Source organism: Lactuca serriola, chromosome 5, assembly GCF_051521515.1.
Source record: "Lactuca serriola cultivar US96UC23 chromosome 5, Lser_US96UC23_V15, whole genome shotgun sequence".
In the NCBI taxonomy this organism is placed as follows: domain Eukaryota; kingdom Viridiplantae; phylum Streptophyta; class Magnoliopsida; order Asterales; family Asteraceae; genus Lactuca; species Lactuca serriola.
The window spans coordinates 277,809,558-277,836,369 of NC_136412.1; the positions used below are offsets into that span (position 1 = coordinate 277,809,558).

The window sequence follows — 26,812 nt, forward strand, 5'->3', positions numbered from 1 at the left end:
TTAGATCCCAATTTAGAGGTGATCGGGGATGAGCCTCCCACATCAGGATGCACAATATCAAAGGGAGAAATAGAACGAGTGACACTTTTATTAAACGATAAAGCAGAAAATTTTCCCAGTCTACAACCACATCAATCAGAAATATCATCAGTTTTTAAAGAATCTAAGACACCAGTAGAAACCAAAAACTGTAAATGTGACACTAACACATGTCCCAAACGAGAATGCAAAAGATAAAAAATAGATGACGAAAAACTTAATCGAAAAGACGACAAATCAACACTAGAGGCAACAACATCATCAAAATGTAGTTGTTCCAAAATATAAAGCTCCCCAAGTCTACAACCCATTCCAATCACCCTTCGATATCGAATGTCTTATACATAGCAGAACGAATCAGAAAAGAAGAAGCAACAACCATACTTACACAAATGACTGGCATCCGTTAAAGATATATAAGGAGTGAAAATAAAACCAACACCCTCTACTGACATAGGTGTAGTACTAGCAGACATAACAGAGACAGGTGAACGAGGTGATAACAAAGCAAAAGATGACAAATGTGGTGACATGTGATAAGATGAACCAAAATCCAGTATCCACAAGTATGAAGGAATACCTAGAGTGTTGGATGAGGACAGACCTGAATGATTTATGGAAGCTGATATGGAAGTTGGATTGGCAACAATGAAATGTTTGAACTGCTCAACAATCTGGGGATCCAAGGCAGATGGTGGTGAAAATTTTGTCTCGTTCTCAACTGAAGGTGCAACAGCAGTGTACTGTGGTGACCTAAAATATAGAAATGAGGAAGATGACCGAGACTTGTTCTATTGTGAAGGCTGAGACTGTGTAAGTGATCTGGTTTGTTGTTGTTGTTGATTTCCCGTGCTTAACAACAAAAGACCATTTTCCTTCCAGTGGTTCTTCTTATTACAAAAAGTACACTCATTAAATGCAAATTTGAGACGATTCTGGTTTGACGACTAAGGTCGTTGTGGAACAGCAAAGACAGGAGGAGTGGCTGTCTTGGGACCTTTGTCAGCATGGGACTTGATATGAATTTCTTCAGAAATCAACTCATGAACAACCGAATCAACAATGGGAAGAGGTGTGCAATGCAAGATAAATCCACGCAAGCCTTCAAAATATAAACATAATTCCATCAAGAACTGAACCAAATGTTGCTCTTCCCTTCTATCAGTATAAGGCTTAAAGCCTCAACTCAACAGGTTCTGTAAGAGTCAACTGATCTAAAAATACACCATAGCTACATAGAATTCCTGAACACTGAGATTGTTCTGTTGGAGAGCTCGGATATAAAACTCTAACCGGTACTGCTTTTCAAAATTAGACTGGGTATACAGCCTATCCAAGTGATCCCAAACCTTTTTTGTTGTATCATACTTTGCTAACTAAGTACCAATAGATTGGATAACATAATTATTAATCCAAGTAATGATCTTAAAGTTATCAGTCTACCATAAATCCAGTAAGATTGCATAACTCACAACCTTGTCATTTGTTGGTTTTCCTTGTCACCTTTAACAATCCCCCACATGCGCTTACCTCACAAGAAATTCTTCATAAAATAACTCCGATAGGCATAGTTCTTGCCATGGCGTTAGGTACTAATGGACTGAAGAGAGTCATCTTTCGGGCCATACTTCCAATAATAGTCAAATGAAAACAAACAAACCAACAGCAAATACGAATAGCCGCAGGAACAATCAAGATCTTGAAATAAATCGAACAAATCATACAAGAAGAATACAAAAACGAAGCAGGAAATCATACCCAAACCCTTAAAAATTTCTAAGCATAATATAGTTCGATCCGCCCAACGCCGTGCCTACTACAACATACCCCCAAAAATGAAAATACAAATGATCAACCGCGCTCTGATACGATGTAAACTAACAAAAAAAAGTCATAGAACGGCTAGGGTTTCATATTATTATCACATGGAAAGTACAATTACAATGAAAGGGAGACATAATTTATAGACGAACTAATTAGGGTTTCCTAGCTAATGTGCCAACATAATACCCAATACAAAATAAAGCCCAAAATCTTATTAGGCTAACACAAATCATATGCCATGCATGAACGTAACAAGGCGTTTCATCTTCAATAGAATGCTCATATTTAAACTCCCTGATAATTGGCCTACCTCCTTTGAAAATTAAAGGACCTGATGGCAAAGGCAAAGACAAATGCAAATAGTAGGGTGAATCCAACATGCATACCAGCAACTACACCAAGAAAACTTCTCTCAAATCCAAAATATCTCTCCAAGAAATCTTTTACAGTTTCACCATTCTCAAGCATATCTTCAGAGTCTGCAAACTGTGAAGTAACCAATCCATAGAGAGTCCAAGCAGACGGGCATGCCCAATAGTACCATCTCCACCAGATAGGTATCCTCTGTTTACAAAATGGAGAACAAGAACATATGTGTAATTAATAAGGAAAGATTGTAAATCTCAAATTTGAGGCAAAAATGTTGAGGATTAATGGAGCTTACAGTTCGTGGGATAACAAATCCTGAAAAGAGATTCCATATTCCATAAAATGAGGCAGCAACAATGGCAGCAACAGTGGGGTTGGGTGTCATGGCCACAGTCATCATGCCATAAAAGGTCATGTATAGTAATGTGAGGTACATGAAAAATAAATACCAAAAGAATTTGGCTGCTGTCCATTGAAATCCAATCATTGCATACACTAGGAGACCGTATGCTGATGTTTGTACAAACACGTAGGGTAGTTCCACCAGAACCTGAGAAAGGAATTTAACAGTAGGTTCACATTTATAACAAATCCTGTTAAGGGTTATGTACTAAGGGGTTGTTTCTTTTCTACTTAATGGACTTAATGGGTTAAGCACATTATCTTGAAAACTATACATGGTTGTTCCTTTTTTCCTTAATCCGGACAGAATGACTTAAAAGATTAAGCAAAAAAAACCATGGCTTAATGTATTCAGACACTGACCCTCATCTATTTCCCCTTCTTTTTTCCTCCAACCTCCTCTCATAGTCTCATGTTAAACTCGATGATTACTGTTAAAAGTTATGAATATTGTGAAAATTTTTTGTTAGAAAGTAAGGATAAACGGTCTTCTAGTCTCATTTAGCCAGTTATTTGTTCTAGAAAAGAAACATACCATATGTATACAACACTTAATTTGTCTAGACAAAATTCATTACCTATTCAACCACTTGCTGAATAATAAGCTAAACTTATTATTAGTGTTAGGTGTTAGTTTAGTAATAGATTATATGGCAGTTATAGTTATGTGACAGTTAGGGTAGTTATAGTTATTTTAACCGTAAAAGGAAGGGGTGTGATGGTTAGGGCTGAAGAGTCAAGTTGTTTTAATTTCTATATATACATATGTAAACAGATGTAAATGTTGTTCTTGGTGTTTTTATAAGAAATCTTTATTTTGTTGTACAAGAGCCCATCTTCTTCATAAGTTTTTTCCTTCAATCTCTCCAATAGATTTTGTGTTTTTGTTTTGTTTCCAACACCACTTAATCCATGCAGGACTTAATGAAAAAAAAGCCCTTAAGTACCTGTGCGAAAGCATATGATAGGGCGGAATACATTCCTGCAGCTTTTTCTCTATAAAAGACTGTCCTCTCAACAGCAACCACTGGCTGCACGGATGACGCATTTTGGGTCCCAATAAAAAGAACAGCAGCATACATAGAACCCATTGCATTAAGCAAATCTTGTTTTGATGTCCTGAAATTACAATCACACGAGTAAATTAATAAAAATACAAAACTAAGTTGAGATGTATTCAATTCTATTACTCTTAAAGTATCTTACCTTTTGCCACCTAGATCCCAGAACATTGTCCCAAACATCAATCCAATTCCCAAAGTGAATAAAAATCTTACTGCAGTGTAAGAAGGATTTCGCCAGTATGACAGGCGTTGTTTCCATAGGCAAGCCATGCATTGTGTGAAGAAAGACTGAGAGTATCGAGTTGGGAAATAGAGATCTTTTGATCCAGGAAGCGGTGTATTCAGCTCATTAATAAGAGCTTTATTTCTCCTATCAATAAGTGTAAGACATTACTAAAATCACTAAACGGTTTAATGAAATGAAATTATTGGTATTGACTACTTGACTTACCTGTAAAGTTCAGAGTTTTTGTAGATTTGTGTGAAATCAATTCCAAGAGCCATTTCTTGTGCTGAGGTACTAACTTCTAACATCCATGTGGCAGGGTTATAACCGTCTTTGATCTTACTTATTCCTTCGATATCCTAGAATGCTCAGTAGTGTATTACATTTTAAACCATTTTATGCAAATTGTGTTTTATTATTTAAAACTTGTTAATAATGTAACCTTAGTTACCTCAAAATACTTGATCAAATGGCAGGAATGGCGACCGACTGGTCCAACATATAACTCTTCTCCTCCTCGTTTCATCAAAAATAGCTGCAACCCATATATAAATTTTAGTATTCCCATTCGGGAAGTATAATCCCGAATGTAAAGTTTTGTTATCTTTACAAAAAGATATTGAAAGAGTACTATTAGGGGCTAATTGATTAAACGGAATCATTTAGTGTCGAATGATTCCAACCTCTTAATGATTAAGAGAAGGTAAGGTTCCTTAACCATTCAGATGCTTTATCAAACACGTCGAATGCTAACCAATTCAGAGGTGACCTCTAAATGGTTCCCTCTAGAGGTTATCAAACAATCCCAATCAATTTGTTAGATTTGATGAAGACTCAATAGCAGTTCGAACAGGCATCGGTTTAACCGAATAGAGAAGTGTGTCACTTATACTTCTATCATTAAGTTAATAGTCAATATTATATTGTTTTATAATATATCCTTAATTTTATTATATATACCTCATCAAAAGCTTCAAATATATCGATGCTTGGTTGATGAATGGTGCACACAACGGTTCTACCTGTGTCCACAGTGTTCCTAACAGTTCTCATCACAATAGCAGCCGCTCTAGCATCAAGACCGGACGTTGGTTCATCCATAAATATTATAGACGGGTTAGCCACCAGCTCAACCGCTATGGTTAACCGCTTTCTCTGTTCGGTTGATAGTCCATTTACACCTGGCAACCCAACTAATGCATCTTTTATTGGATTCAGTTCCACAAGATCCATCACTTCACTAACAAACATCTGCACATGTAGTTTTACTATTAAGTCTAATTCTCCTTAGGGGCTAGTTTTTTTTCCCGTTAAGTTCTTTATAAGTAAAGTGGTTGAATGAGTAATAAATTTTTGTGTGGATAATCTGCTATATACATAAGAGTTGTTTCTTTTCTAGACAGAATAATCCATATGAATGGAAGTAAATTACCAATTTACCATTACATTCCATGTTTTCCTCAATATTCATAAATTTAAACAATATTCATCAATTTAAAATGACAGGAGTTGGGAGGATAAAAGAAAAAAAAATAGTAAAGTGTTAGTGTCTTAATACATTAAGCCTGGTTTTGTGGCTTAATCCCTTAAGCCTTTTAGTAAAAAATGATCAATATATTCCTTACCTTTCTGGTTTTAGAATCAACATCTGCTGGCAGCCTTAGCCAAGCAGAGTAAATCAAGGACTCATGCACTGTGACATGAGGTGAGTGGATGTCATTTTGTTCACAGTATCCTGAAATTCGAGCGAAAGTTTCCTGCTTCTTTGGGTACCCTGAAATGACAATATTACCCTCTATATATCCACCTGTTTTCCTTCCTGCCAGCACATCCATCAAAGTAGTTTTACCAGCACCACTAACACCCATTAATGCTGTAAGAACACCCGGCCTGAACACCCCACTCACACCCTTTAATAACATCAATCGATCCTCAATCCCTTGATCTTTCATTTCCTTTAATGCCAAAGTTCATTAGTTTCAATCAAATATGATAAAGAATCTTGATTAATATTAGGAAGTAGGAACTAAAACAAGTTTATAACAACTGTGTTTATAACCACCTGGGGCATATCAACTGAGTATTTAACATCATCGAAGGTGATACAATGCGGTTCAAATGGAAGAATCATTCCCTTTTTCTTGCTCATGGAATGTAGCTCAACAGATGAAGGATTTTGGGCTTCGTTTTCATCTAATATAATAGTTTGATGTTTCTCCAAAGCTGCATATGTGTTCCTATTTTGTTAAAGCTCTATGAATTAACTCATAAATAAGAAGAAGGATGGATACGTACGATTTAGAAATGTGAGAGCTAGCGTGTAGGTAAAGTTGAAGAGGAACACATATCCAATCAAAGCCACTACTGCAATCCAATACCAATATGCATATGGGAAGAAACCTCTAGATTTTATAATCCTCACTCCTAGGGACTCTGTTGAGTTAGGCAATACCTGTACTTAATGTTAAAAACGGTTAGCTTGAATGAACATATAGTGTGTGTATGTGTGTGTGTGTGCGCGCGCGCGCTCTTGTGCGTGAAAAAACCCTTGATATTCGGTTATCTAGCATTTGTGGTTATAAATAAAGTCAATCATTATTTTCTAATGCGTGAAAAAACCATTATGTTATAGTTTTGTACAAAAAAAAAACTATTTTATGTTATGATTTTTTACAATAAAACCGTTTTATATTCTTGTTTTATACAATAAAACCTTTATTTTTCTTGGCCCATATTTTTTTTTTGTTGAGAAAGCATACTTGAAAATTTTTTTAATGGTTCCGCAGATGAAACATAACAACCCAACATAGGCCAAAGCATACAAAATAATAAAATAATAACATAATGGTTTTTTCCGGCATTTGAGAATAATAAGTAAGGTTTTTTTAAGGTTCCCCCCCCCCCCCCCCCCACCCACACACACACACACACACACACACACATATATATATATATATATATATATATATATATATATATATATATATATATAATTTGGGTCAAAAAAGCAGTAAAAATTTGGTAGATATTATAAGAAGTGTATTATTTGTATGCTTTTGCCAAAACAATAAAATTAATCATTAGATAATGCAAAAATAACATAATTTTTGCAAAAAAAAATTGCCAAAAATAGGGGGGGTGGAAGTCTAGAAAAACCTATCTTATTATCTCCTAATGATGGAAAAACCATTATGTTATTATTGTGTACAATAAAACCATTTTATTTTTAATAATGCCTAAAATAATGCTTCGTAAATGACAAACCCTTGATATTCGGTTATCTAGCATTTGTGGTTATAAATAAAGTCAATCATTATTTTCTAATGCGTGAAAAAACCATTATGTTATAGTTTTGTACAAAAAAAAAACTATTTTATGTTATGATTTTTTACAATAAAACCGTTTTATATTCTTGTTTTATACAATAAAACCTTTATTTTTCTCGGCCCATATTTTTTTTTGTTGAGAAAGCATACATGAAAATTTTTTTAATGGTTCCGCAGATGAAGCATAACAACCCAACATAGGCCAAAGCATACAAAATAATAAAATAATAACATAATGGTTTTTTCCGGCATTTGAGAATAATAGGTAAGGTTTTTTTAAGGTCCCCCCCCCCCCCCACACACACACACACACACACACACACACACACACACATATATATATATATATATATATATATATAATTTGGGTTAAAAAAGCAGTAAAAATTTGGTAGATATTATAAGAAGTGTATTATTTGTATGCTTTTGCCAAAACAATAAAATTAATCATTAGATAATGCAAAAATAACATAATTTTTGCAAAAAAAAATTGCCAAAAATACATCTCGATAATTCACTTTTTGTTGAATCAAATTTTGATGTGTTTTTTGAACAATTTTATTGAATCATTACAAAAATGAATATTCGGTATTTTTGGAGGTTTTTTTTGTGAATGATAATATTTATCATTATTCAGTGATTTATTTTTTTTAGTTCATCATAAAACATGCAATTAGTACATTTGTTACCTTTCCCACCAAAAGTTTCTTTCTTACTATATATATATATATATATATATATATATATATATATATATATATAGAGAGAGAGAGAGAGAGAGAGAGAGCTAGGTTCAAATGTGGATTGACATCTATTGTGTGGACGTGTGGATAATGCTATTCTGTGAGAATTACAAAGAAAATATGTTGTTTGATAATTTGAATATGTTCAGTCTTATATAATTATTTTAATTATTAAACATTTTCATTAATTAAATCGTCTATAAAGTTATTATATACTTTTTCTTAATTATTCTCATTCTGTCATAATGTTATCAGGATGTTTATTGAGTCGTATTCTGTAATAATTAAAATAAATAAAAACGATGAATGAGAACAAAAATGAATTAGAATTTGTGAGAATCTATTAAAATAACAAGAGTTCTGTGAGATTGAACGTATTCACATTGCTAAACAACATATTTTCTTAGTAATTTTCTTAAAATAGCATTATCCACACATCCACACAATAGTTGTTCATCCACATTATAACCTAGCCCTATATATATATATATATATATATATATATATATATATATATATATATATATATGGCTAGGTTAAAGTGTTTTTTACATTTATTGTATGCTACAATGCACCAATAGAAATTTAGTAAAATTATATTATTATTTAATTAAATAATGATGGATATTAAATGGTTTCCATAATTATATGTATATTAAATGATATCCATAATTATAATTTTCTCTTTATGGAAATTAATTAAATTCGTCATTAATGTCAGCAATAACATTCTTTCAGAATGAATTCGTATCTAGGTTTTTATGTCAGCAATAACATTATTTCAAGACTCACTCACTTAAAATACAATAAAGTTGTATGAAATATGAAGAATGAAGGTGTATTCTAGTAGAATATACTCTCGTTCTCCTAGAATACACTCTTATTATTTTATATATGAATTCATTCTGAAAGAATATTATTATTGACATTAATGACGAATTAAATTAGTTTCCATAAAAAAATTTATAAATATAGATATCATTTAATATACATTTAATGTTTACTCAATTCTTATTGATGCATTGTAGCACACAATAGATGGGAAAAAACATTTGAAGCTACCTCTATATATATATATATATATATATATATATATATATATATATATATATATATATATATATATATATATATATATATATATACACACACACATTATATTATTGTGGTATTTAAATGACTTACTCGATTCCAACTATCCCCAAGAAACTCATTAACTACAATCCCATTCATCGCATACATCATTGGTGATGACCAATATCCCCAAATCCACCAAGACTTTATAGCATCTGTGATATTGCAAAAAAGACCACATTTCCTAATCATTAGTTGATGGAAGATTTTCTTTTGTTTAAGAGTATATTGGGTGTGATGGAGTGAAATCGCAAAAGAATGAAAAGACTATAGAATGGAATGGATCATTATGTTTTGTTGGCTTGAATGAACAAAGGACTCATTCAAGCATAGTTGTAATATATTCAGCTATGCCATGAAGGAATGGAAAAATTAACATCCATCCCCCATAGAATGAAAATCATCTGAGAAGAAAGGAATGTTGCATTCCATTCATATATGAAAAACAAACATGATTTTTTTTTATTCGGTCATAATTAATGCTTAAGTTTTATTCCCTCGTCTATTGCTGCATATACCTAACACTGTCTAATTAAATAGAACATATGTACCTCGTGATAGGACAAAGCCACCCAAAGCAAATAGTATGAGAAGTGCAAATGAACCAAATGTGCTTGCAACAATCATATTTCGACCTAGTGCTGCAATAAAGCGAAATAATCCTGATGCCATCTGGTTGACGAGAAAGAGTAGCAAATACTGCTTAAAGAATCTATAAAAAGGAGATTATTTAGTCATATATGTTACGCCCTAGGAGGAAAACAGGTAATGTCAGTTAATTTGAAGTAACAAACCTTTCAACATTTGAATCAAATCCAACTACATAATATGTAAGAAGAGTCCAAAGAAAAGTATCCATAAATGAGCTGGGAATCTTGATGATCCATGAAGGAAGTGTGTAAGCCCACGAGGGGTAAAACAGGAAATCCCTTTGCTTGTAAAAGACAGGAAGCTTTGCTATGGTCATGGAAAGCTCAGAAAATCCATTGAACATGATCGTAGTTACACCAAAAAAGAGTGCACCTGTGTATATCCCTCCATCTTCCACCGACCTTTTGTGCATTTCGGTTCGGAAAAAGACTGTCATTGTCAGAAATGACATCACTAGAAGCTGAAAGTAGGTAAGAAAATAAATTCTTTAGGTTTTAGAATTTATCTTTGAAACATTAATATATGATTGTTTTTTTTCTCATCTTAATAACTTATAAAGCTGTTGAATGGGCAATGATGTCTCTCCACATAAAGTCCTATATACATAAGATTTGTTTGTTTGTTTCTTTATCTAGACACTTTAAACCATCTTCATGAGACTAAATGACCATTTTACCAATATATTCCATAAAATAAATTTTACAATTTTCATCGATTTTAACGTGACAAGAGTTGAGAGGATAAAAGAACAGAGAAAAGGTAAAGGGTTAGTGTTTTAATACAATTAGCCATGTTTTTGGCTTAACTCATTAAGTCATAATGTCTATATTAAGTCCATTAAATAAAAAAGATACAACCCCTCCATCTTAATTGAGTACGTACTTGAAATAGTTTGAAGATGTAGACGAATGAGTTTCTCTTCATAAGCAAAAATTCTCTTGAAATGCAGGCTTTCAAGAGCTCCTTTTTGTTCACTCCATATGTTTTGGTTGTCAATGCAGCAGGATGGCTCTTGTTTTTGTCATATGGGATTGAAATCTCTTCTGCCATTCTACTTCCTTCATGGAAGGATTCATATGCCTCAGCAAATTCTTTCGCTGTGATAAACCTGTAAGGTTGGTCTCTCTCTATCCAGTATTGCTCCTGGTCTTTCTTTGATGTTACCTATGGATATATGTGTGTTTGAGCGCACTGCTTTTACATAAGCTTTTTTTGTCAAATAAGTTCTTGAAAATCAAATAAGCTATAGCGGAGCTTTTTCATTTGGCTTGTTAAAAACTAGTTGTGAAACCCGTATATTATACGGGTTCATTAAAACAAAATGTTAAATATAAATAATTAAACGTAAAATTTGAAATAAGTAAAACTTATGAGAAAAAAAACATGCAAAAAAATAAATTAAATTTATGTGTTTAGTTGTCAGTCCCGTGTAATAAACATGTTAGTTATAACAATATGTTAAATACGAAGGTTTAAACTGTAATTTATTTAAAATTGAAATTGAAGTTTGAAATTTAAAATTTGAAATTAATATAGTTATTATGGTATCTTTTATTTATAGAAACTAAATTAATGATATATTAAAAAATAAAAAATAGAATAAATGACAAATGGAAAATAAATATCTCAAAATTATGACAAAATGACATGTGGCATAATACATTAGAGAATGACATGTAGCAAACTTATTTTCATTTATTAATGAGGATTACAAGCTTGACCATATGAGCTTTTTCATGATTCATTTTATTTTTTATTCTTTTAGCTTATTATATTACAGATAAAAAATGTTATGCCGTTTAATATAAATTTTCAAAACTCACTAACCCAGTTTTTTTAGTTTTATAAAAATGTAAATAAGAAAAAGTTAATTAGAAATACTGGTAACATTAAATAAACATTTATTATATTATACTATATTATTTCAAGTATTGTAATGAAATATTGCTTAATATATATTACTAAGTTTTATTTATTTTCATTTGTTGTTTGTAGAAAGATAATGTATGTATACTATTTATTTAATATAATTAAATTTTAAATATATTTATTTACATAAAAAGAGTAATTAGTAGATCTCAATTAAATTGTATATATTTTAAATTTATTTTCTGTATTATGAAAATTAAATATACTACTTAGTTATTTTAAATTTAATTTTAGTTATTTTTATATAAAATAAATGATATACACTGAAATTGATATGACTTGTAACTAAGCTTAGCGAAAAGTGGATATTTTGAGGTTTTTGACTTTTTCGTTTGGTTGACCTTTTAGCGCCCGGTTTTTTTATCTACACTGTCCGTTCTCACGAACTGAATTCTCCTTAATTTTAGGTAATTAAAAGTCACCTCAACAATCCAAAAAAGCTTAACATATGTCAACTATATAGCAAAGCAAAGCTTCTTCAATAAGCTTATTTGTGGGTCCCATTATCAAATTAGTAGTTATTTTTGGTGTATTTTATACACTAAAATAAATAAAATATATTAAGAATGATGAAAAAGCTCATGTAACAGTTTGTAACTACACGAGCTTATTGAAAGAGCTTGTAGATGTAAAAGCTACCACTAATCGCAAATAAGTTTTTTCAGGAGCTTTCTCACCTAAAAAGCATTTTGAAAAAGCTTGGGAATGAAAAAGAGAACATCATAGGAGATAGGCTTTTTTATCCAAAAATAATATTGAAAAAGCTCCTACTATGGATGATCTTAGCAATTAAGAAGTTAGTTACACCCATATTTGTTAGTTTGCATAAGAAGAAGCCGAAACAAATCTAGAAATAACACTTACTTCTTGCAAGAAGTCAGCAACACCTTTCCTTTCTGGACATTTAAATCCCATTGATTCAAAAAACTCAAGCACTTTTTCACGTGGGCCCTGATACACAATCTTGCCATCCGAGAGCAATATTATGTCATCAAATAGATTATACGTTTCGGGTGCAGGCTGTAGGAGCGAAATAATAGCAGTTCCTTCAAAAATCTGAATATATTGCCTCAAAGAATTCACAATATGAAACGTTGTAGAACTGTCTAAACCCGTAGATATCTCATCCATAAGAAGAACCTTTGATGGGCCCACTATCATTTCACCTATACGTTTTCATCAAATCCAGAAAACATGTATCAAATGTGACTCTATGTATGCCATATGAAAGCTTATGTACCTGTAGTGACTCGCTTTCTTTGTCCACCAGATATGCCTCTTATCATTTGATCCCCTACCATGGTATCTGCACAGATATCTAGTCCCAAGATCTAAATGGGACACAAAACATTATTGTTATAATTTAATGTTTTGGAAGTCAATAATTTTTAGTTTTTATAGCATACCTTGAGAATATAATCTGTGACCACACTTGTCTCTTGACCTTCTGTTGCTGCTGCCTAAAGCATCATAGAAGAATCACAAGTTATTTTCTTTTTCAAGTTAAGTCAAGGGGTTGTTTCTTTTTTACTTAATGAGCATAATAAGTTAAACATTTAATCAGGAAACCAATATATCATTGTTTCGTTTAATTTAATTAAGCTGGAAAGAATGACTAATGGAATAACCCGAAAAAATTGGCTTAATGTATCAAGACTATTTGTCCTTTGTTTCTCCCTACTTGTCTAACATTAGAATTTATGAATACTGTTATAATCGTTGAATATTATGAATATTGTTTTTTTTAATGTAAAGGTAAACTAGTCATTTAGTCTCATTGAGATTATTTATGCGGTCCAAAAAAGAGACAAACTTATGCATACAACACTTCAGAGAAACATCATTACCCATATTTAAGACCTTTTACCCAAGCAAGACTTAATGGAGTAAAAAAAAACAGCCCCTAAGGCATATTAACCTAATGTAACTCCTTTATTACCTTCATGTATATATCAATATCAGGATCGGGCATAATATTTGCATCTTTTTCTCTTTTTGACAATTCTGCCAACATTTCTGTAATTTATTGGACAAAAACTATGTCAGTAAAATTATTCCACCACAAGGTAGATAGTGAAAAACATACAGGTTGAGATAGTTTAGACATCAACGGCTAGGATTATGCCAACTAACCATAACGTGATCCAATGCCCTGACATCTAGCAGAAAAAGCCAAGGTTTCTCTAACAGTCATTTCACCAATATGAAGATCATTTTGACTGATATAAGCAGAGGTTCTCTGAGGCACAAACTCATGCATATCATGCCCATTGTATGACACCCTTCCTGACCACTGGTTACAAAGAAACAACTTTTTTTTTACAAAATTGAAGTGAGAGATAACATAATTTAAGTTTTCCTCAAAAGGGTAGCCAAAAAAGTAAGCGCGTCGTAATTTACTGTAAGCTCCTTGGAAAGCTTCCCAGCCAAGGCTAATAACAAAGTTGTTTTTCCAGAACCTGGAGGACCTAAAAGTAGTGTCATCCTATAAAAGAATAACATTAATAATTAATATATAGTTCATGTTTACTCAAATGGAATGCTTTAAAGTTTAAAACTAGGCTTTTTTCACCTGCCAGGCTTTATAATTCCACTTAGATCTTCAAGTATAGTGATATGCTTCTTCCTGTTTGGTAGTAAATGGAATATATTCAAGAACGCCTGAGAAAATCAGCATGAATATGAACTAGATAGTTGTTGGGCGAAATGCAAAAAATAACAAAGTACTTTCATGTATTTGTGCATAACACTATCCTACTTTCATTTCTAGATATTACAACAATGTACTTTCAATTTCATTTGTTATTGGCACCTCTACAATAGGAGCTTATTGAGGAGCTTTTCCAGTCAAATAAGTTTCGCATGATACGGGTACTATTTCCCATGATGATTTCCATTCAATACAACAAATATATATATATATATATATATATATATATATATATATATATATATATATATATATATATATATATATACACACACACACACGTACACTATGGACTAGGTATTACAATACATATGCATATCCTATACATACATATATATATATATATATATATATATATATATATATACACACACACGTACACTATGGACTAGGTACTACAATACATATGCATATCCATAAAACATATACACACTAACATTCCCCGCCAGTTGAAATGGGAGTAGATGACCAGATGTAGACGTTTAAACTGGATATGAGCTCCTGGAAGAGAGACATTGTAAGCCCTTTAGTGAAGATGTACATCAGTTGTGATAAGGAGGGGATATGAACAACACGAATATGTCCCAAGACATTTGTCACGAAAAAAAAACGGATATCTATCTCAATTTGTTTGGTACGTTGATGTTGACCCGAAGTGTTGATAGATAGACAACGTTGATGTTATCACAAAAGACAATGGTAACTTTCATGAGCGGAGAGTAAAGCTCACGAAGAAGATTGGCATAACCATATGATTTCTGTAACGGCATATAACGCCCTAATACTCTGCCTCAACAATAGAACGGGATATAAAACCGGTTGTTCCTGAGAAATACACAATAACCCGAGGAAGATTTTCTTGTCAAGTGGCATCTCCTAAATCGGCATCAGAGTAAGCAACAAGACCCCAAGCCAGAGAAGCATGGAGTTGAAGATAATCATGAAGAAATTTATTTTTCATGTCCAACATGAATCAGACAGTGTTATGAAACAACTAAACTGGGGACAATGTGTATCCCTTCCGGTATGACAATCAGACTAAAAGTCTCATCGCAGTCGATGCTCGGTCTTTGTGTTTTTCCACGAGCAACCAAACTTTCTTTGTATTGCACTAAAGATCCATCAGTATTAATGTATTATGTTTCTTCTTGAATAACCAAATGGATCTAAGAGCATTATCACCTACATGTCATCATTCGTTGCATTAAACTAATTATTGTTCTTTAAAACCTTTAAATAAGAGCGAGGATTGAACACTCATTTGGAATAAGAGTTGTGGTCATGGCATCGGAAGCCTTAATGTTGGGATGGGCATCGGAAGCCTTAATGTTGGGATGGTTAGCCGAGGGGGATGGATGAGGATGAGTAAGAAGCTACATTGTGAGTGGAGCTAACATGAGGATAACATAAACACCTAAAGATATGCAAATATTTGTAAGTTAGTTTGGTAGCTAAGAGTTTAAAGAAGGGTGTGTCATTTTTGATGGTGGTGGAAGGTAATATGTTGAATAGATGACAAGACATGTGAAGAGCTTCCACCCAAAATGTTGGTGGAAGATGACCATTAAAGAGGAATGAACAGAAGGTGCTGTTAATGGTACATAACATCCGGTCATATTTTTCGTTTTATTGAGACACATGAGGACAAGAAAATCTTATGGATATATCATTTTGATGACAAAGGTTGTAAAAATATCTTGTTATCATATTCACCCTGTTTTTCAGTTTGGAAGTTGTAATGTCTCGATTAAATTAATTTTAACATACGTGCGAAAATGAAGAAATTTGGAAAAAAAATAACATTATATTTATGTCTAAGCAGGTATAGCCAACGAAATGAGAAAAATCATCCAAGAATATGACATAATATTAAAGACCATTAGTATTAGAAATAGATGTCCAGAGTGTATCACCTCGAAAGGGAACTCAACAATGATATTAGAAAGACGAAAAGGAAGGTGTACATGTTTACCCAAACATATCAAATAATAGACAAACTAGAAAGTAAATGTTGATAACCTTGATTACTATGGTGATCGAGATGTTAATGCCAAGTGGAATCACCAACAGTTGCAAGGGAATGAGGAGATAGGACTATGGTAGGGGTATAGGTCACTCAACGTATATATCACAACAAAGCAAAGTCTGTTTGGATTTCAAGTCCTTCGTAGAAAAGTCAAACACATTAAATTCAACATAACACTTCTTATCACAAGAGAATACAAGAACATACATAAGATTTTTGATAATTTGTGGGGTGATAAGGATATTGTGAATATAAAGATGACATTACGGTTTATTACTAGGAGTACCAGTATGACCCGAATTTGTTAGAACTATAGAGGACTCGTCCTCGACTAATATATAATTATAAATACAATGATTATTACTAGTGGAGTGAAGGATGCATGAGTCGTTGTGGAGATGGTTAGTTGCGTAGGAATCTATAAACCAATCTACATTCGAATAGTCCATAAGTTCAAGCTGCCAAGAAAATAAGGAAGATATGTGGATTGCATATTAGACTCGTTCATAGTAGGTTCGGACCAAGGTAGGTTTTGTTAGGTCGAGCTTGATGCATTGAAAAGGTTTTGGACCTAATTCGACTATTGGGTTAGTTTTGTAAGCCTAGTGAGGGAGTCCATGCAGTAGGGCTTTACTAGTAGGCATTAGGCCTGTGGGTTTACTACTGAGGTGGAGTAGGAAGCGTATCATTACCGAGAGAAATAGGATCATGGATAAGCTTTGTATCATCCTGTTTCAAAAAAGATTCTTATTTCAGGATTGTGGAAAATAAATTGATCGAGTAAAGGCCTTGGGCTTGAAAGGAATAGGGTTTAGACCTTATTTGTTGTTGATATTAACGATTATGTAATCTAAGCCTTTGGTTTGTGTTTCAGAACCAAAGGGTAAAATGGGAAAAGTTAATTGTTGAGCGTCTTGCATGGATTATGGTTTTTAGATCGACATGTGCTAAGCCAAAATTAACTAGATGGAAGTGTGGGGTTCGTCTGTACATTTTCGTGGATATAAGGATCACCAAAAATGGAATTGAAGCGAAGAAGTTATGGTTGTTTGAAGTTGGATGGATTTGAGTGAAAAGTCGTGGCCACGGTGTGGGGATCAGTCAGACCCAAGCCCATGATTTTTAGGGTTTTCAACGTATTTAAGCTTACTGTTCCGCAGTTTTGGGCATTTTATCTGCATCCATCATCTCTAGAACCCCTTGGGAGAAACCCTAGCCTCCACCTTCAAGATTTGAGCTTCTCATTTCTCCTATCTCCTCTTTTGAATGTTTTTTATGTTATTTTGATGAAGTTTGATGATAAAGAAGGTTATTTTAGTTGCAAATAATGATGCTTCAAGTTTGGATCCATCAAAGACACTATATTTCTGAACTATTGTAAGTATAAAGTTCCAATCTTGCTATCTAGTTCATTTGATCTTTTCGTTTAGGGTTTTTGGCACTTTTGGTCCATTTTATGAGTGATATTGGAGTTGAGTGGACTCCAACATCTTATGATTAGTTTGGAATGTTTATTGGACCCCATGGACTAAGAAAGTTATGTTCTTTTGCCTTCCATTTTAGTCATGCATGTTATCTTGGTCCTTTAGGCCATTTTGGTGTATTTAAATTTAGATCTTGAAAGCTTGTGGCATTATTATGGATAAAGTTGGAAACTTTATCCATCTAAACATCTCGTTGACTTAGATCTAGAAGTTTGAGACTTGGACTTAATGGATTAACTTGAGAAAGATGCATTTTGGGTCCCTTTGAGACTTAAAGTCTAAATCTTGGGGTTATGGACACTCCTAATGGATAAAGTTAAAAACTTTATCCATTAAGACATTGGAAAGGATCATATATGAGCTTTGGAGCTCTTGAAATCAGAAGAAAATGGATTAAGCTCGTTTGAGCTGTCCAAACTAGTCCCCACGGCGTGGCAACTAAGAGGATCATCGACTGTTTTGGCATTTTATACCCACGACGTGGCCAAGTAGAGGGCTGCTGATTGGAAATTTTAACTTTGACTTTGACTGTTGACTTTTTGACCATTTTGACTTTTGGTCAAAATTACGTAGAATTGAGCATTTAGCTAAGGATTGATTTCGGTTTAGCTTTAGGAAGCTTGGCTTGGATGTTTTGTTGTTGAGGTAGTTGTTGGGCTTTTGTTGAATAGTTCAGGTGAGTCTCCTCATAGTATTTGTTGGTAGAAGGCAGCAATATCAGCCCATTGTTAGTGTTATAGGATGTTAGTTTTATGTATGCCTCTTGCATGTGTTTGTATGTATATTGGGTGGGGCCCGATGTTGGGCGGGGCCTAATGAATGTGTTGGGTGGAGCCCAACACATGTTATTGACAGATCTGTATCGGGTGGGGCCTAATGTATGTACGATATGTCGTATTTTAGCAAAAGACACTAAGCATTGTGCTTAGGGTTTATGTTTATGTTTCAGGTACTTTTGGTTTCAAAAGGAAGGACCCAGCTTGATTGTACTGCATCCCCTGGAGATTTATTATGCATTGATTGTTTAGGATTTTACTCTGATGTTTTGAGAATACTTTTACTCTGGTTTTCTTTTGGGTTAATGCATGAATGGTTTTGATTTAATTAAAATGAAATTTTTCCTTGGTATTTTTGGGATGTTACAAGCTCTATTAGGCCAACTGTAACCCCACATAGAGCCAAAGAAAGCAAGGTACAACGATGGATGTTGTTGTTGAGGTAAGGGTGTTGGAAGTTGTTGAAATATGAGGTTGTCGTCTACCGTAGGAACAATGATGTCCACCACGTCCTCCATTCCACTACCATGGAGATGATTTCCACCACTATGAGTATGGTTCTTGGCTTGTGGAATAGTAGGAAAAGAAGAACTGTAATAATGAGAAGCTTTAACATGCCTTACTTGATTCATTTGTTGCTCCTCGGTAAAAAAATGCATGGATCGAGTCACAACAAAAGAAGGAAGTGGGGATCGATGTCATATCACACACGCGATGTAGTCAAATTTCGGGGAATTCCTATTGATATTGTACATCACCAAGTTCTTATCTGGAACTGTATAGTCATTGTTTTCCAGTATATCAACAATTGTTTTGATCTTAGTGTTGTAAATTGGTGATAGATGAGTCGCGATTAGAATTGGTTCTGAGTTCACTATTAAGTTGTACAACCTTTGTGTCTTTGTTCTTGTGAAATAGAGTTTCAAGACTTAACTTAACTTGTGAGATTGTGCATTTTATTTTCAGGATCATTTGCAACATGGACTGATTTTGACAAGAGAGTCTATAGAAATCCATTATTGATCTTGTTTGTTGGTGAAGCTTTGTCATCAAGGTGGTCGGCCACTTCATAACCAATACAATCAGATTAAAAAAGAGCTCTCACCACCCGTCATAATTACGATGCTCAAGATCGAGAATGAGAGGGAGTGATGAACATATGTTGGTGATTTCATATAGTGGAGGATTAGAGATTGGTCATGGCAGTGTTGAGAAGAAAGAAAAAGTCAAAGGTGAAAGTCATTCATAGGTTTCGTAGAGAGTTCATGGGGTCATGGCCGAAAGATTAGAGAGACATGGAGAGATTTTAGGGTATAGGCTCTGATACCATGATAAGGGGTAATATTTTCCATGATGATTTCCATTCAATACAATAGAAATATATACATTTACACTATGGACTACGCAATATATACGTCAAATAATACTAATACAATAAAATAATACATATCCATAAAACATATACATGATAACATCGCAAGCTATTGTGATAACTAGTTTTTCACTTCGCTTCTAAATTTGCAAGCTTTCTACATAGAGCTTCTTCATAATATAAATTATATTTTCCTATCTTATTAATTACAAATAAATACCCTAATAAATACCCTATTGTAGTCGGGGCCGATCCTAACATATTTTAGGCCCCGGACAAAAACCAAAAAGGGTCATTTACTATAAAAATTAATTAGGGATAATTATAAAAATTACCATCATAAATGTTAGTTTACTTCATTATAACTAACTTTTAAGCCATTTGTACAAATAACCACAATCCAAAATTTGGTACATTTTTTTTGACAAACTTTATGCTACATTAAAAGTATTTTTTTTTCTAACAAAAAAATATATTTTGTATTTCGAATAGAAAAAAAAAACTTTTTTAAAAATTCAAAGACAACTCCAAATCTGATGACTATTCCAAATTAAGAAGTTGAAAGAATTTTCTTTTTAAATATTTGATGTAAATGTTAAAAAAATAAAATAAATAAACGTTATGTATCAACAAAATCTGAAATGCTCACATTTTATTTGATAGTAACTAGGTGTAAGACTCATGTATTACATGGGTTTATTTGAAAAAAATTAAATATGAAATTTTAACAATTTGAAAATTTTGAATTTATAAGAAAATTGAGAAATTTTTTGAATTATTAAAATTAATGAAGTTTTAATGTATTGAATACATTACATATATAAACTTTTTCTAATAAATACCTTACATATTAAATGTGGAATTTTAATTTAATAAAATGAAAAATACAATAAAATGACAAGTGGAAAATAGAAAATTTAAAAATTCTTGAAAATGTCATGTGTTCAAATAAATGAGAAGAGGCCATGTGGCAAAAAACCTTCATTTATTATAGTAGATTTTGGTAAAAAGGTAAAAGTTGAGTTATTTAAGTATATCTTCCATAATATTAATTTGATTATGTTTATTTTTATAATTATCTGTTAAGTTTTAAAATTATTTTTTAATTCCAAAGTTTGATATTAGATCACTAACTAAAAATAAATTATTTAAACAAATAAAATTAAATCTAGAAAGTTAATTGATGGAAGTAGTATAAAGGTATTAAAAACCAACAATTCTTAAATTATTAAACTCAAGGTTTTAAAAAGTTCGTTATGGCTTCGTCATAACTTCAATGTTTGTACTTGACGTCAAGTTTTTAACAAAATCTCATCTTAAGTCATATATGTATATCTTTATAAATAAATAGTAGAAAATACATATAAAAAATATTAATTATATACAAAATTGTCGCCTTAAGTCGTGACTTATAAACAACGTGGCTCGTCACAGCTTGTAAAAGTTTAAGGCTTAACATTGCCGCCAAATTACGTCTAACGTTATATAGAACTTTGATTAAACTATAATTAGTTTTATATTTAATCTTGTTTAGTATATATTTGTTGTATTTCAATACAAATAAATTCATAAATATTGGGGCCCCAAACCATCGTTGGTCCGGAGTTGTCGTCCAGTTTGCCAAACCCTATGGGTGGGCCTTGATTATATTTAAACTTTAGACAAAATTTCACAATTGGTCCATGTGGTTTACATAATATCATACTTTGAGGACTTCCTAGAAAAAAGTCATGCCACTGGTCCTTATGGTTTCAGTTCATTGCGTGATTGGTCCTTCCCTAACCCCGTCACTTTTGTACCGTTAGTGCAGGGGTAATTTTGTCTTTTCACCTCGTTGTGCATCGGAGTATATAATGTAAGCCGCGCCTTTGTATCCTTCTACTTAATGGCTGGAGACAAGCATCTCCAAGTTCACGAAGAATGTCAATCTGTCCAGGTAGGTAGGCGGTTATCTAGTGGAGTTAAAGTTTCTCCGACAACTGATTCCGGCAACAAGAAAAAGATGGCAACTTTAGCTGCTAAGATTTCAAAGGTTTCAAAGGCACTTGTTGGGTCTTCCACAAAAAATCAAGTAGAAAGAATTGGGATGAAACATAAGTGAAAGAGAAGAGTGGGATTAAAAGCAAACCGGATTTAAAGCCTCACAACCACCACCACCTATCGCACCACCGCCACCACCTATCGCACCACCACACCACCACCCCCAACCGACCAACCAATCAAAATCCCTTGCTCTCTGGATCGAAGCCGCCCTAGCCACTGACCTCGAAGTCGTCTCCCTCTTAGCAAACCAAGGGTTCGAGACCCCGGTTCAACCCCAAAAGAAAACCCAATCTAAAATTTGACCCGGTTCAGGTTCAACCCTAACCGAAATAATGAAATCCCATTTGACGATTTCTTCTTATAATTATTCTTTTAATGGGTCGTGGATTAAGGGGCATGGGGTGAATAAGAGTGTGGAATTGGGGATGAAATTGCAGAAGGAGATGCAAATTTGGTTTTTGAAATTTGTGGAGGAATCGTTGGATGAGGGTTTTCAGGTGTTTAGGAAGAATGGTGGTGGGACCGGGACTGGTCAGCAGAAGTGAGGCCGATTAAGGTGATTTTATCGCAGCTGAAGTAGGTTAATGATCGGTTGGACCGGATGGTTTCGAAGCAGGATGAGATGATGTTGACTGGTTGAAAGGGAAGATCTATAGGTTTGTGATTCAACATGTTGGAACAACATATGATAATTCATCTTGAATCTTGATGTTGAATTTTGCTTTTTTTTTGTGGGGCTTACATTATCTACTCTGATGTACAACGAGGTAAAAAGACAAAACTACGCTTGCACTAACGGTACAAAAGTGATGGGGTTAGGGTCAAAGACCAATTGCGCAATGAACTGAAACCATGAGGACCAGTGGCGTGACTTTTTGCTAGAAAGTCCTCAAAGTACGACATTCTGTAAACCACAGGGACCAATAGTGAAATTTTGTCTAAACTTCATGGTTTGTTAAGTTGACCTTGATGTGGCAAAGTGAAAAAAAAATCCTAAATGCTCTTACCCGATGAAAAGTTCAGCCATTTATAGGATGATACTTAAGTAAAAACTATTTTTTATTAATTTTTAAAATGGGATAATAAACAAACAATGAAGATACATTTCTATTTCTAGCAATCGTTTACCGCATATTCCAAAATATCATACCTCTAGGATTTCGATGATGAAATTAAGGAAACTAGGCAATGATCTGCTGCCTGTGAAAGCATCAGCTTCCACTGTCAAATGCTCAAATCTTACTTCAATTGTAGGCAAATCAATTCCCACCCTGAACATTCAAAAAAAGAAAAATACCGCATTTAAAAAAATAATAATAATCATTTTTTTGAAAGCTTTTAATGCTCAAATTACGTGTCAATTCTGTCTCTGAGCTTCAACAAGAACTTTTCATTATCTTCTTCAGGTACTTTTACCAGTCTATCGAGCAAATGCTTCCTGTCTTCTAATCCAAGATTATCAACAAAAATCTCATCAGGTGATCCACTAGATCCATAAAGCAGATCTTTTTTCAACCTATCAGAAGTTGGTAGCTTTTCAAGAACAGCACATTTCAGAGCTTCTTCATCATCATCATCATCTTCATGTCGATTTGACTGAGAGAAAACGTCCAATCCACTGTCCCTCCACGAAGTGGTACGTCTACTCCCTAAATTAAAACTTCTACTAGCCTTGTATATATCACTTCCATCCATTTTCACACTCTCACTAAAAAATATTCACGATTTCATATGGGTTACACTGTCTTATTAAAGCTGATAAAAAATGCGCATTAGGTATATATTCTTTTAGAGGAACAACTTTTTGTTGTTGTGGATAGAAAGGAAAGTAGTTCTCTTTATAAAAGACTCCGAATATCCAACAGGCAATAATAATTGGTTGAGATATTTTTAATCATAGTAATCATTTTACTCATGTCTCACGTTGGCACTCACCACATCCTTAGCGACGTTAATTTCTAGAATAAAGCATACCACTAAGCTTCATAGTGCTTGAGAATGTAAGAAATGTGTATCACGTTTATGCCATTTGGTAAAAAAAAAATCAAATAATTATATATAAAAGTAAGTTAGCAACAGACATGTATTTCTTTACCAATAAGAGCCATATATAACTTGAAACTTGCAAAATGCTTAATTATAAGTTTCACTTACTATTATTATCCGTAAAAAATGAAGGAGTAAATTACACGAATGGTCCTTATGGTTTGGGGTAATTTGCGCGCTTGGTCCCTAACTTATTTTTTTAACTCGGAAAGTCCCTACTGTTTGTTTTTGTTACGCGCTTGGTCCCTACTTTTTGTTTTTGTTACGCGATTGGTCCTATCTTACCTAAAAAAACTATTATTTAAATAGAAAAAAATGATAGGATAGGTAAGGTAAGGTGATGGAGGTTGGGGTTGGGGTGTGTTTATTTAAATATTTTAAAAAATCAAGGGCAAAATGGTTTTTTTAGGTAAGACAGGGACCAAGCGTGTAACAAAAACAAACAGTAGGGACCTTCCGAGTTAAAAAAATAAGTTAGGGACCAAACGCGCAAATTACCCTAAACCATAGGGACCATTCATGTGATTTACTCAAAATGAAGTGTACTTTACTATTGTGGGTGAGAAATGTTAGTAATGGTTAAGAATTAGTAAGTATATATATGTTGTTTTGATCTATAAAAAAATCATTTTAGAAGTTTCAACAATCTGCTTTGTTCAAGCCATTCTAAAACTGATATTGAACTTAAATTACCTAATCTTTTAAAATTAATAATCAATAATTAGTTTTCAAAAATGATAATTTAATAATAAAAGATCAGAATCAGTTATTAAATAGTCTTTGGTCAAGCTGTATCAAAATAAATGAAATGTGTTTCTCCTTCAAAAAAAAATTGAGAATTGATATGGATAAAAGAGTAGCTTAAAAATTAAAATTTAAATAATTTGTGTTAAATTTTTAGTTTCGGCTATTTGCAATAACAATAATCAAATAAATGAATAATCATTATATTAATTGCAACGCAAAAAGAGCCCTTCTTAATTATCCCGTCAAATCCTCGGAAAGATTATTTACTCTCTTCGCACCACTCCGACCACATCCACCAACCATGCCACCGCCAAACCTTCCTCCGCTACCCCCGCCACCACCGTTCTTCTGGGGTGAAACACCGGAGGAAGAATACTACAAATCCCAAGGCGTCCGGAACTCCAAATCCCACTTCGAAACCCCAAACGGCAAAATCTTCACTCAGTCATGGCTTCCATTAGACGAAGACCAACCAGTTAAGGCCGTCGTGTTTATGACCCACGGGTACGGATCCGACTCCAGCTGGTGTTTCCAGAAGATCTGCATCGCATACGCCAAGTGGGGATACGCCGTCTTCGCCGCGGACCTCCTTGGTCACGGCCGCTCCGACGGCCTCCATGGATACATCGGAGACATGGATAAAGCAGCCGCGACTTCACTATCATACTTCGTTAGTGTTCGCCGGAGCGAAGAGTACAGTAATCTCCCAGCCTTCCTTTTAGGGGAATCGATGGGCGGACTGATCACCATTCTTATGTACTTCCAGTCGGATCCGGACACATGGTCCGGCTTGATCTTGTCTTCCCCACTTTTAGTGATACCCGAAGGCATGATTCCCTCCAAGGTAACATTTCAATTTCAGTTTCAATTTCAAACTGTAAATCATCCCATTTTTTCCCACAGATCCCAGATCTAGATCGATTGTTTAATTTGATTCACTGATCCAATCACAACTATGGTAATTTCTTAATTGAAGTTACATTTAACGATGTACGGACTACTCTTCGGACTAGCGGATACGTGGGCTGCGATGCCGGATTCTCGAATGGTGGCGAAGGCGATCAAAGATGTTGAGAAACTGAAGATAATAGCGGTGAATCCAAAACGATACACCGGAAAACCGAGGGTGGGGACGATGAGAGAGATTGTGAGGGTGACAAATTATGTGCAGAACAACTTTGAGAAGGTGAAGGTGCCATTTTTTGTTGCACACGGGACATCAGATGGGTTGGCGTGCCATACTGGTTCAGAGATGCTGTATGAGAAGGCTGTGACTGCTAAAGAAGATAAAGTGTTGAAGCTTTATGAAGGAATGTATCATTCGTTGATTCAAGGGGAACCAGATGATGCTGTTGCTCTTGTGTTGGGGGATATGAAAGCTTGGATTGATGAGAAAGCTCAGAAGTTTGGGTCTAAATGTACTACTGATTAATGCTTTTCTTCTTGAAGATCCTTTTAATAAAACTGGTAAAATAGTGAGATGTTTTGTAGTTTGAATGTTGTATTTTGGGATAAGGATTTTACTCTTGATGAAGGGATTTGAGAGAGAAAGTTGTAGAGGCTACTTTATAGCCGGATTATTTGTTATAGAAATATAGAAAGAAGCTATTACATTTTATGAAAACAAACGATGGCATTAGCTTAAAATGATGAGTTTTTTTTTTTTTTTTTTTTTTTTTTTGTCTTTCTTTTTAATCAATAATTGTCTTGTGTCGTGTATTCTTGTACCTTCTTGTTTTAAAAGAAAGCTAAATACGACGATGATTCAAAAAGGGTGATACTAAATAAACGATTTTTTTACGGAATCATTGTAGTTGACAAAAGTAATTACAAAAATAAGGGTATTTCAAATTTTATTACGAAGTAAATTTGGTTTTTATTTATTAAAATATAATAAATAA

At 33.6% G+C, this 26,812-nt stretch overlaps 2 protein-coding genes across 2 annotated transcripts; one reads left to right on the forward strand and one right to left on the reverse strand.

The window, feature by feature from the left end:
* Nucleotides 1-1,930: 1,930 nt before the first annotated feature.
* Nucleotides 1,931-23,935, reverse strand: LOC145054410 (pleiotropic drug resistance protein 1-like). The gene is made up of 23 exons (XM_079002576.1): nt 23,473-23,935; nt 23,269-23,389; nt 14,280-14,368; nt 14,108-14,192; nt 13,841-14,000; nt 13,647-13,723; nt 13,114-13,167; nt 12,948-13,038; nt 12,572-12,873; nt 10,661-10,942; nt 9,922-10,238; nt 9,679-9,839; nt 9,179-9,282; nt 6,220-6,376; nt 5,987-6,147; nt 5,550-5,879; nt 4,885-5,175; nt 4,376-4,459; nt 4,150-4,283; nt 3,841-4,068; nt 3,582-3,753; nt 2,528-2,782; nt 1,931-2,427 (listed from the first exon to the last, which is right to left on the reverse strand). Exons 1-23 carry the CDS (start codon nt 23,811-23,813, stop codon nt 2,170-2,172), a joined length of 4,254 nt encoding a protein of 1,417 aa, XP_078858702.1. The 5' UTR covers nt 23,814-23,935; the 3' UTR covers nt 1,931-2,169.
* Nucleotides 23,936-25,128: 1,193 nt separating this feature from the next.
* LOC145054411 (caffeoylshikimate esterase-like) lies at nt 25,129-26,539 on the forward strand. Its single transcript, XM_079002577.1, has 2 exons — nt 25,129-25,755; nt 25,888-26,539. The coding sequence occupies exons 1-2, from the start codon at nt 25,213-25,215 to the stop codon at nt 26,341-26,343; spliced, it is 999 nt and encodes a 332-aa protein (XP_078858703.1). The 5' UTR covers nt 25,129-25,212; the 3' UTR covers nt 26,344-26,539.
* The last annotated feature ends 273 nt before the right edge of the window (nt 26,540-26,812 follow it).